Raw genomic sequence first — 12823 nt, forward strand, 5'->3', positions numbered from 1 at the left:
TGAATTCTGTATTAAGTTATTTTTGAACAAAGAATGATCGTTATTATTGAATTGACATTTTGGCACTCGCGTTACGTTCCACGACCACGTTCTTCGATCCAAGATGGTGGGATCGTTGTGAAGTAACGTTGGAATTGCGTTAATAAATTATCGAATATTTCTACTTATCGCGGTGGAGTTTGAATAAATGTCGAGAACGTTCTTAAACATTAAATATCTTAATTATATTAATGGAAAGCTTTCGATATTCGATGAAGTGAAATTCGTAATTTTGTTGCTTCACCTACAAAACTCGTATCTTCGATATTAATTTTCAAAAACTGTGGACTCGATGTGGCCAATTTTGATCGTACAAATAATAATTAACAGTACCATTCTACCGTACATCTATCAATGTTGGTAGATCGTTTATCGTTTCGAAGGAGAAAAATGTTACACATTCTTGTGAAAACTTGACTCGAAGAATAGAAAACTTTGTTTCAGTTATTTCAATTATTCTATCCTTACTTATACTTACGTAACGATAAACGAAACTTTCGAATAATCGCGATTCGAAAGAGTCCACGTAAGTATAAATTGCACAATAATTTATATAAATAATATATCACCTTTTCGAAACAAGTTAATTCTGTATTAACCCATATTTAAACAAAGAATGATCGTTATTATTGAATTGACTTTTTGGCACTTACGTTACATTCCACGACCAAGTTCTTCGATCCAAGATGGTGGGATCGTTCTGCAACGTAGAATCTACACGTTTCGCACATCTCTCGAAGAAAACGCCATAAATATTCTCGCATGCGGACATTCGTTTTCCCGTTCGTCGATCGGGAAGCTTTTCCCATTTATCTGGTAATTAAGATCTCGTGTGAACGCTATGTCGACCCTGTGCCAACGGATGGGTATTTATTTCTCGATAAATGATTCAGTAATAGCCGATGAAACGTCACGGAACAACGAAAACACACAACAGTGAATGGCGCGTGAACGTTTATAGAGGGCATCTCGTTAAATGTGTACACAACTTCGAGAGTGAATTGAAGCACGCGAAAATGGTGAAGGAAATTTATGTAAACGCTCGTCTTATCCGATCCTCTTTCCTAAACAGTCGTTATCGTTTTTAATATCGCGTGTCATGTTTAATATCGCACAATACGATCTTATTTACCATTTGCAAACGCTTTCTTAATTTTCAGTGAATAATTTCAATTCGTTCTCTTTAATCGATGGCCAAACGATCGCGACGTTAAGATTAATGGACAGAAAGACGATCGAACGGGAGAAACATTTACGTGAAGTTTTTCAATAATTTCGTGAACGCGCATATCTTGTAAAACTACCTGTACACCGAAGTAATAGTTAATTAAATTCAACAATTTTCAATTTGGTCGCGATTCTTCGAGGTATGAATATTACTGACTACGGTAGATACATTAGAAAAGTGGATACATTATACATTCGGTTTTTTTTTATGTTTAACAGTGAAATAAATTTAGAATGCAAACATGATGTAACGTACGGTCATATTCGGTGTCCCCGAAATATTATATTTTCTTAATTATTGAATTTATCGAACGATTGAATCTTTTGAGAAATAAATATCCATTGTTCGTCGAGTACTATTTGTTTAAGAGAATTAATATTCGTAACGATGTAATGTTACCGTAAAAATGAGTTAAACATTACCTTTTCGAACGATTGTATCGTCGTACGAAATATCCATTATTTAAATTCTCTTGCATTATCTAGAATAATTGTTCAGAGACCTAATCTTCGAATTATTTCGAACAGCTAGTATCGTAGAACCAAAACCGCGTACAAAATTATCAATCGAATAGGAAAGAAGCTTACTTTGAAAGATAAAGAAATTCAAAAGACAGTCGACAAAACTTGAAAATTCACTCGTCCTTATACATCGAATACCATTCGATATTTTGCAAAAGAATTAGGATCAATTTCAACGTCGAGCACAACTTACGATTAATAAAAATTAAACTCGACAAACAATTGCCTCTGTACCTACACCCTAACTTTGGAAGAAACTCGAAGAACAGAATGAGACTTGTTTTTACTTATTCCTTTAGATTAGTTTAAAATTGAATTTGATCATTGTGAACTCGATTATTATGAACACTTTGAAAGTACTACTTATTTGAAATTTGAAATTTGAGATATGAAATTTGAAATTTGAAATTTAATCGAACACAGTATCGAAAATATCCTTAAAAAGATGATTTGATTTTCTTTACTAACGTATTATTCATAACATCTTACAACTATATTAAAACTTACACACTCCAAAAACAAATATATATACAATATACATCAGTATTACTATGTTATAATATATGTAAGTTTTACTTTTTTTCTAATAAATATTAGTTTTACTATACATACGTGTTACTACATATATAGCACATATATTAGGTTGTTCGAAAAGTTATTTTTTTTTTTTTGGTAAAAATGAAACCCGATTTTTTCAGAGTGTACAAACATTTTCTTAAATTACATATTCTCCATCTTGGAAAACGAAATGACTTTCAGAACAACCCAATATTATACTCTATATATATCATACACATGAATTTTAATATATATATTATATATATATATATATATATATATATAAAGTACATATAAATTTCTTACCTACTAACTTAGAAAAACAATTCCGATAAAATATCTATTGTAGTGCGTTTCTATTTTTTCTATACACAATCCTTCTAAAAAATACTACATATGCACATACTGGTCGATACGTTGCTAAGAAACTCGCATTGTAGTATTCGTGAAAATGAATATCACATTCACAGTATCGATCGTAGAATCTATCCACGATCAATCTTATCTACGTATCAATCGTACATAATAATCGAATCACCCACTGTAAAGTACCGCGTTGTTGATGAGTGTACCGAATAAAACGAGGCTACCCAGAAAGACGTTGAGACCGCGTCCTCGTACGTCTTATCATCGGGAACAGCTCGAATAACCGTGTACAGTGGCGGCAGCCCTTCGCTGGTAATTACCGGTCAACCTGTTCGATAGTTTACGTTATCTAACGTTTAGCGCCAGATGTCTGTCCGGCTCGGGCCAATTTCCTTTGTTGTGTGGACGCACGCATACGGGAAAGACCACTGTGTCGCGGTACAACGAGGGGCACGCGGTTGCAACGCAAGAGAGGGTAGGCATCGAAACACGTACAACGTGGGTCGGGGGTAATTGTGGAAACGACGACGGAAGTGTCAGATTAGAATCTGAGATGCTCCCGAGAGCACGCGATGGTTGTCCTAACCCCTGAAACTATTAGGCGGACGGCTCGGCTACCCCCTTAAACGTTCTTGCCCACCAGTGGTGCTCTCGTATCGGTGCCATTCAATGGAAACACATCTCGCGATCCTCGCGTCGACCGTGTTCGATATAAGCTCCGCGATCCTCGCGTCGACCGTGTTCGATATAAGCTCCGCGATCCTCGCGTCGACCGTGTTCGATATAAGCTCCGCGATCCTCGCGTCGACCGTGTTCGATATAAGCTCCGCGATCCTCGCGTCGACCGTGTTCGATATAAGCTCCGCGATCCTCGCGTCGACCGTGTTCGATATAAGCTCCGCGATCCTCGCGTCGACCGTGTTCGATATAAGCTCCGCGATCCTCGCGTCGACCGTGTTCGATATAAGCTCCGCGATCCTCGCGTCGACCGTGTTCGATATAAGCTCCGCGAACGATCGTACTGTGAGGAATCGATGGCAAGATGATTGGAAAAATGGATTTGTATTACTCCTCTCGAGGAGCGAATAGTACAATCTACTGTCTAACGTATAGTAGATTCTACGATCGATACTGTGAATTTAATATTAACTTTCACGAACAGTGTGAGTTTCTTAGCAACGTGTCAACCAGCTATGGATATATAGTACTTTTTACAAGGATTGTGTGTAGAACAATATAAAAACGCACTACAGAAGAAATTTTATCGCCATTTTTTTTCCAAGTTAGTAGATAACGAAAAAATTATGTTCTTCTTGTACGTTAAGAGAGTTTTGAAAATTTCACACCTTCTTTTGGTAACGTACAGCGATTTATTCGATTTTAGATTGAAATTTTTATTCGTTCGTTGTGAAATATTTTATTCTATAATTTAGATTCGAATTTGTTTCTTCAACGAGTGGCGAATAAAAGATTTTTCATCTTTAGGTAAACAACAATGTCTGCTTGTAATTCAGTTTTGCCAGGAAATTCATTTTCGTGAACACAGTAATGTTGTTTAGTATTATGTATAGAATTTGTATACTTTGTTTTTTGTTCTATCGCTTTAATATATTGTAGTATTCTCCTGTTATACATTCTCGTCACGTGTAACAGGTACTTTGTAGATTACTTTTTACAGATTGCACCGTTGCAACTTGAGATAAGCTGATACTTATATTTCTAATATTCTAAGTCGTTAACGAATCCTTAATGTTGTTTATTCTACACGGTAAAGGAACATTAAGCAACGTATCGTAGGTCAAATATTGTTCATTCTATTGAATCACAAACGCTTGTTCGTTAAATCGAAATATCGTTTCTGTATTAACCGATCCACGAATCTAATTAAAATTACTTTAATAATGTTGAATCCGTTTGTAAATGGCCACGGTTCGGTGAATCGAGAATCGAATGATACTAATCTGTTCGTTGTCATAAGTAAGGGAAGTATTCTCGATTGGAGCGACGTTTGCTAAGTGATATTCAAGATTGAATATTTTTTAAAGTATAATTTCAATGAATACGAAATTTTGTCCAGTACTTATTTGTATTGCACGTATATTGCACGCACTTTCCATAGACACGACGACCCATATTGTTACTAGTTAGCCTGTTTACATCATTAGCGTATAATACGCGCAATTTTCCTATCCATTATCACCAAAGCGTATATTACACGTGCGTTCACATTATAAGTGAATAGTAGTGGTCAAGCATAAAATAACACGGTTGAATTACATTTTTTAAATTTTCCTTATATAGTGACCGTATTTTCTAAACAAAAAAGAATATGTACGTAAGTACATACAAACTTCTTTTTTTATTTCCTTCAAAAATCATGGAAATATAAAATTCCTATTACTTTTTGAAATATTTGTACTTAAATTTGATTGGACACGACAAAGGCATATGATGCAGAAAATCACTGAAACGTTAAGTTTGTAACATTCTTTGAAACTTAAGTTTCAAGTACTACATTCTCTGTAACATTATTTGCACTTAGATTTAATTGACAAAAAAAAACTTTCACGATGAAGGTATACTTCGTACGATACAACAGTCGTTGAAAAATTAAGTTAGCAATACCTTCCGAATGATCTAATCGTACTCGGATTTAATTAAAAAAAAATTTCGCGATGAAGGTATATTTCGTACAGTGGCTAAAACATTAAGTTTGTAATACTTTTCGAAATATCTATTTCTACTGAAATTTGATTAAAAAAAAAAAAAAAAAAAAAAGAAAAAAACACTTTCCCAATGAAGGCACATTTTTCATTCTTTCGTACGATGGAAATAGGTCACTCCTCGTGAATCTCTGTAACGCTTCGAATAGCTGAGAGTGATCCGATCCGGTGGAAAGAAGTGCACGCAGAAAATGCACGCCCCCCATAACCATATCGTTCTCTCCCAGGCCGTGTGCCCCGTGGTGTCGGTACCCCCTCTCCGTTCACCGATGCCCCCCCGCCCGGAGAAATCGGCGATCTCGAAAATCTGTACGCCGCATAACATTTCCATCGCGTTAGCATAAAATTAACCGGGGGCCTCGCGTTCATTAGCAAGTCAAATGAACGTCTCCCGGATTGAGCACCGCTGGCCCGGGCCCCGACGCGTCCGTGGGCCCCCGGTACCAAAAGAACGGAACACGTCTGCGAGAGCAGATGAGCCCGCCTCCTCGGTAAACCGGGGCTAAACTGTAATAAAGTGCGGGTACGCGTTACCCACCTACCTTTTGGGACCTTCCCGTTATCTGATTCACTGGGCCCCGACGTGCTTCACCTGTGAACGACATATGGCCGCGCGCGCCCGACCGCTACCCATTCCGACGACAGTGTGTGACCACTTGCGCGTTAATTTGTCGATGAGATAGCGCGAACTCCCGGCTGGCTGGAAAAATCACCCGGTTAATGATCGGCAACGGTCGCAACGGTCCCACCGTTTCCGCGACCACGGTACTGCTCGCGAAACTTATAACGAAACCGCGAAAATAGTTTTAGGTTGGGCCTGGGAAACTTACGTGGGACAGTTCAATACTTCGAAGTAACGTTAATTGGCGGAGCAGAGTAGTTCTTTGCTGTTGAATGGTTTAATATTTCAAAGGAACGTTAATTGGTAAAATGGAATGGTTCTATTCTGGAGAATAGTGTAATATTTCAAAGGAATGTTAATTGGTAAAATGGAACGGTTCTATTCTGTAGAATAGTGTAATGTTTCAAGGTAATGTTAAGTGGTAAAGTAGAGTAGTTTAGTATTTCAAAGTAACGTAATTGGTAAAGTGGAATAGTTCTATTCTGGAGAATAGTGTAATATTTCAAAGTAATGTTAATTGGCAAAGTGGAGTAGTTTAATATTTCAAAGTGATGTTAATCGATAAAGTAGAGAAGTTTAATATTTCAAAGTAATGTTAATTGGTAAAGTAGAATAGTTTAATGTTTCAAAGTAATGTTAATTGATAAAGTAGAATAGTTTAATATTTCAAAGTAATGTTAATTGGTAAAATAGAGTAATTTAATACTTCAAAGTAATATTAATTGGCAAAGTAGAGTAGTTTAATATTTCAAAGTGATGTTAATTGATCAAGTAGAATAGTTTAATACTTCAAAGTAATATTAATTGGTAAAGTAGAGTAGTTTAATATTTCAAAGTAATGTCAATTGGCAAAGTAGAGTAGTTTAATATTTCAAAGTAATGTTAATTGATAAAGTAGAATAGTTTAATATTTCAAAGTAATGTTAATTGGTAAAGTGGAATAGTTCTATACTGTAGAATAGAGTAATATTTGAAAGTAATGTTAATTATTAAATTAGAATAGTTCTATACCGTAGAATAGTGTAATATTTGAAAGTAATGTTAATTAGTAAAATAGAATAGTTCTACACCGTAGAAGAGTGTAATATCTCCAAGTAATATTAATTTAATATTTCAAAGTAATACCACTGCCAACGATTTCCACACACGAAATATCTCGTTAGAAGAGACCTATTTCAGAAATGAATTTGGTATTTCTAAGCAATGAATTATTATACAGGGTGTCTCGTTCGACACTACCATCTTAATTCACAAACCTTGGAAAAATAAAAAAAAAAATTTCAGATAAAATTTGAATGATTTCAAGCTGGTGATATTCTCGTGTTATTAATTCTTTTGTACATAAAGATTCGTTTTTTTTTTTTTTTTTCTAATAGAATCGTCTATTATTATCTATTTAAATATGTTTTATTTGTACAGAAAAGACAGCATTGCTAAAATTTCGCGTAAGATTTCGCAGATGGTGAATTTACATTTCAGTTATTTAAAGCGTACTTTGTTATCTCGATCGGTTGGAAAGAAATCAAACACGCACGTGTATTTAGCTCGAACAAGCCTATCGTCGGTTTATCATTGATAAAAAAAGAAAAAAAAGCAACGGTCGAGCTAAAGAGGATCGGAAGGAGGGAATCGGGCAGGTTGAATCGATGAAACTCAAAGTACAACATCGAATCGATAACATCGTGTTGTATCTCGACAAGAATCACAATCATCAACGTTTACGTTTCGAAAATAACCGCGATACCGATCACCCCTTGCGAGAACATCAGGTGGCGGCTCGCAACACTGTTTCAATCCCTTCGTCGTTCATTTCGCTTTATCCGAGGGTTTCAACGTTTCCAAATTTTTCAGTCTTAATTACAACGCCGAGATCTCTTTAATTTTCATTCATAATCGGTCGCCGAGTTGCCGAAAACGGGACCATCGCGCGAAACCCGAAGCGATCGTTTACTTCGGGAAATAATTAACTCGATGCACTTCTGCATCGAATTCCGCGCGTTTTTGCGTAAACTCTAATTATACGTTTACACCGAGAAGAAGGTAAATTATTGCGAACAGTTTTTACGCTTCTCGAAATAATCAAAGGATCGTTTACTTGAATAATTTAAACCCTCGAGGTGTTCGATATATCGAAAGCTACACGTGCTATGAAAATTAGATTCGGTGAGAATTTGAATCTCTACAATGTGTGACGTTCAATACCTGATATTTATACCGATGTGTGCTTAAAATAGAAATTATTGGAGAATTATTTCTCCTATTTGTCTGGTATCGTTCTCCTTTGGATATTTTGGAAATTTTGAAAATTTTGGACAGTGTGGGGTTAAAGAATGATTAATTTACGTATCAGGAGGGGAATAACCAATAGAGGTGCAATTAATATTCTTGTGAAAAATTCTACCTTAAAAAAAATGTGTGTATACTAGAATAATTTTACGCTAATATTCTTGTGAAAAATTCTACCATAAAAAAAATATTTGTACGCTAGAATAATGTTACGCTAATATTCTTATGAAAAATTCTACCATAAAAAAATGTTTGTATGGTACAATAATTTTACACTAATATTCTTGTAAAAAATTCTACCGTAAAAAAAAATGTTTGTATGGTACAATAATTTTGCGCTAATATTCTTATGAAAAATTCTACCGTAAAAAAATGTTTGTATGGTACAATAATTTTGCGCTAATATTCTTGTGAAAAATTCTACCGTAAAGAAATGTTTGTATACTAAAATAATTTTAATATTCTTGTGAAAAATTCTACCGTCAAAAAAATGTTTGTACGGTACAATAATTTTACGGTGGTATCTTCGTGAAAAATTCTACCGTAAAAAAATGTTTATATACTAAAATAATTTTACGCTAATATTCTTATGAAAAATTTTACCGTAAAGAAATGTTTGTATACTAAAATAATTTTAATATTCTTGTAAAAAATTCTACCGTAAAAAAATGTTCGTATACTAGAATAATTTTACGGTGGTATCTTCGTGAAAAATTCTACCGTAAAAAAAAAATGTTTGTATACCAGAATAATTTTACGGTGGTATCTTCGTGAAAAATTCTACCGTAAAAAAAGCTTAGCGTAAGACAAATTCTATGATAAAAGGCAATGTTTGCTTTTGCAGCAAGTGGCCACTCCCACAGTTGTCAAGAAGATTCTACGAATGAAGCAGGAACAACCGACGATGTTCGCCTGGGAGATTCGCGAGCAACTCGCCCGACAAGGGGCCTGTGATCCGCAAAGCTTACCCTCTGTCTCCTCGGTGAATCGGATTCTCCGAGGCGGAGGTCTTCACACTGATCACGCGGGGATCGAGAGTGGTTCCCCCAGTACGTACGCTTCGCAAGTTTCGTCAAATGTCGCCAACAGAGGTAAAATTCCACACGATATCGTTGTCGAAAAAATTATTTACAAAAAAGAAACGCACGAGCCAAATTTCGAAGACAGAGATAGGCAAACATTTACCTTTTATACGTTGCTCGTTGTACAAAACTAAAAAATTGAATAGTAGAATTTTGTTTACTGGGGGATTTGTTTTCGAGAGAATCATCTTGGAAGAAAGATCGTAGACTCGGAAATTCTAAAAATAATGTAACTTTCGACCCGTAAAAAAAGTATCTTGACATGTATTAGATACGTGTAAAGTAAGAAGTTAGAAAATTTCTTACTTCTTGGGGGTAGAAAAAGGAAACTATCGTAGATATTGAGATAATTTTCGTTCGCAGGATAAAGAAACACCCATTTAATATGTGTGTAAAATTTGAAAAATGGACGTCGATTTATTCTTAAGATATCAGGGCAACCAATTTGACGAACACGGTTTTCGGAAAGTCGAGCATATTTCACGAACAGTCGCGACCTCTATCGTAGCCTCTGTCAAGAATGTGACGCGTGAGGAAGTTTCGAAGTGTGGACTCCTTAAATACGATATTCGCAATTTGTTTCTAAATATCATTCGACGATACATCATAATGGTTACAGGACACCAACTGAGTCCCGAATTACGGAACCTATTTTCATAATCGATCCGCTTTTCGTCTCATTAATATCATTCGCTTTTTGCAGTCACGTAATTGTGACGTAGTAGCAAGGAGAATGCTAATATTTTATTCTCGAGTTCGAAAGAGATCATGGATTTGAATTCGAGGCAAAATACGACCAGTCTCGTACGATTGCCACTACGTCACAATTATTATCAGTAGAAATGTTATACTAGTCGACTATTACGATTGTTGTACGTGTAAACATACAAACCTGCCAATTTTCGTTAAAATCGGTAAGAACCGCTTCTGACGTTTCCCTTGTCGGACAGCCTGCAACGGAGTAGAGAAAATAGCGGGTATTCTTTTTTCCTACGGTACATGGTAGATGTCTGGGTATTATTCACGAGCGAGAAGTTGGCCGCTGTTTTTCCAAATTAAAAGTCACAGAGGGAAATGGGAAACGTCCACTCGCGTCAGTCGTGACGCGACTGCTGCGCCCTTACGCGGATACATTGTTAATATTGACTAAGTTGCGCATGCGTAGAAATTTCCCGCGTGACGAGGACGCCAACGAATCAAAACGCGGCAAAATGAAACGTAACGATAGAGTTCGCGAACGCATCTCGGATGCGCGTCACGTCTTACTTTGTCGTGTTTTGTTTTGTTCGCGTTTTTCGTTACGCGGTCGACTTCTATATTCGTTCAATTTAGCCAATAGTAACAGCGATCGCGTCGATTGTCTCACGATGTGAAACGATGTGAGTGGACGATTTCCCTTTCTCCTGTCACTTTTTAGTTTGCAGTACAGCCACCAGCTCCACGCGCTCCAGCGGTACATACATACCGGTGTGTTTTCACAATCGAGCCGATCTTCGTATCTTTCGAGCTTCGTGAGTCATTATGCGAAGGAAAGCTGCGTCGCGAGTGCGTCATTACCGGCTAATGGTCCCCTAAACATCTGTCTGTATTGTGGAATCACTCTCGGCATTTTTTTGCATTGTTTTGGCCCTTTTGGCATCGCCACAGTTTCGGTTCCATAGACGAGAGAAACGAAGGACGAGAGAAAAAAGGAGAAAGAACGGAACGGTTACAGAAATGCAACAATCGCGATCGAAGGGGGAATAAGGAGGTGGGCAGGGAATACAGGGGGGGGGGGGGCACAGGGGAAAGGAAGGGAATGGAACGAAGAAAAGGAAAGCGTGCCGAGCAAAGGATGATGGAAGAAAAAGACGAGGAATTCGAAAATACCCTCTGGCCGATTGACTCGTCAGCGAGCTGCTGCCGCTGCGAGACGATCGACACGCAACCCCTTCAAGGAACTTCGAATTCGCCTCACAATTTGCCTCGTTTATTCCCGTAAATTGTCTATAATGTTGCTTCTTTTTCCAACCGGTGAAACCGCGGTCACGAAATTTCAGTTATGGCGAAACGAAGCGTCAACGATTTGATTCCACGTTGATCGTGACGTTTAATTTCCATCGAATCGGAATTTTTTATGCGCGTTTTTTTTTTAATTTCTACAAACCCGGAAAAAAAAGGACGACGAAATCAGGTAACGACTAACGAAATCATGTTCGATATGTAATACGTAAAACCTAACCTGATCCATGTATAAAAAGGTTTATCGTCGTCCCAAGTAGAACTGTTTCAAATTTTACCGAGTATAAAGTCTTCGTAATATTTCTGACTTTGTATGTATAAATGTTTAATTAAAAATCACTTGGACAGAATTTCTACTTGATATTACTCGAAAGTTTTGAATCGCGTTAAAAGTACACGTTAATTTTTCAGACTTTCCTTCAAAAAGAACGCTGTTTATCTTCGTCTTTTTCTTCCGTAAAATCATGATGGATCGATAAGTTTAAAGATCAAATCGTTAAACTTAAATAAACTCGAATAAAATAGAAGTCCCAATTACTATTACTTTAAACTTATCGCGTAACTATATTTAATTATTTCAGAAGTTATTTAACCTAAAAATCGTCCAGATTAGAGCGTAACATTACTTAACGTTACTTTTATTTGCGAAAATCTTTTTACACGTTGAATACAGATTATTATCTTTGCCACATTCTAACAATTCCTATACATTCTACTTACATTAGCTGCATATTTTATGCTCAAACTGCACACTCACCTCCTAATATTTATTTTTAAGTATTAAGCGCAAATTTAGTATCAATATTGTTATAATTCACGATTCGTCGTACATTATTTCGTTATTAAATAAAATAATTTAAACGACGATTCAGCGACACTGACAGTTATTGGAGACATCTACTCTGTACCATACTATTTTTTACGTAATTCGGCTGTTTAAACCGGTAACCGGTTCTGTAACGAAAATGATTAATCAGGCTTAAAGTTTCGCTCGACGTGTTTTAAACTCGTGTCGCGCGAATGAAAACGTTGAATATTAATGAAGGTATACATGTAATAAGAATATAACGCGTGCGATACAAGTATACGTCGTACTGTTTTCCATTAATGGGTCATATTTTATTCTCAGAGGCGCTAATGAGAACGGATTACCAGCTATTTTATCCGGGAGCTCTGGGACCGCTGCATATTTCCACAACATCCGGTAACACCGGCGCGCCATCTTGGAATCCAAGCTTTTACTCGTCCCTGTATCAAGCGACAACGTTGCACTTGCATCATGGAATGCAATCGTTCACGTAAGCGTTTGCACATTTTTATGATTTTTATGTAATTACGTGATTATATATATATTTTTTTATCTTAATTATTTTCAATAGTCACCCCTACCGATATAT

At 36.4% G+C, this 12823-nt stretch overlaps 1 protein-coding gene across 1 annotated transcript in view; it reads left to right on the top strand.

Annotated features, from left to right (window-relative positions):
- The window catches only part of Poxn (paired box pox-neuro), a 51538-nt gene that overhangs the window by 36236 nt on the left and 2479 nt on the right, over positions 1-12823 (top strand). Inside the window, exons 4-5 of the mRNA XM_076308491.1 lie at positions 9188-9434; positions 12556-12724. Coding sequence (XP_076164606.1) covers positions 9188-9434; positions 12556-12724 — 416 coding nt within the window. The remainder of the gene's footprint in view (positions 1-9187; positions 9435-12555; positions 12725-12823) is intronic.

This window comes from Ptiloglossa arizonensis, chromosome 4 (assembly GCF_051014685.1).
Source record: "Ptiloglossa arizonensis isolate GNS036 chromosome 4, iyPtiAriz1_principal, whole genome shotgun sequence".
Classification (NCBI taxonomy): domain Eukaryota; kingdom Metazoa; phylum Arthropoda; class Insecta; order Hymenoptera; family Colletidae; genus Ptiloglossa; species Ptiloglossa arizonensis.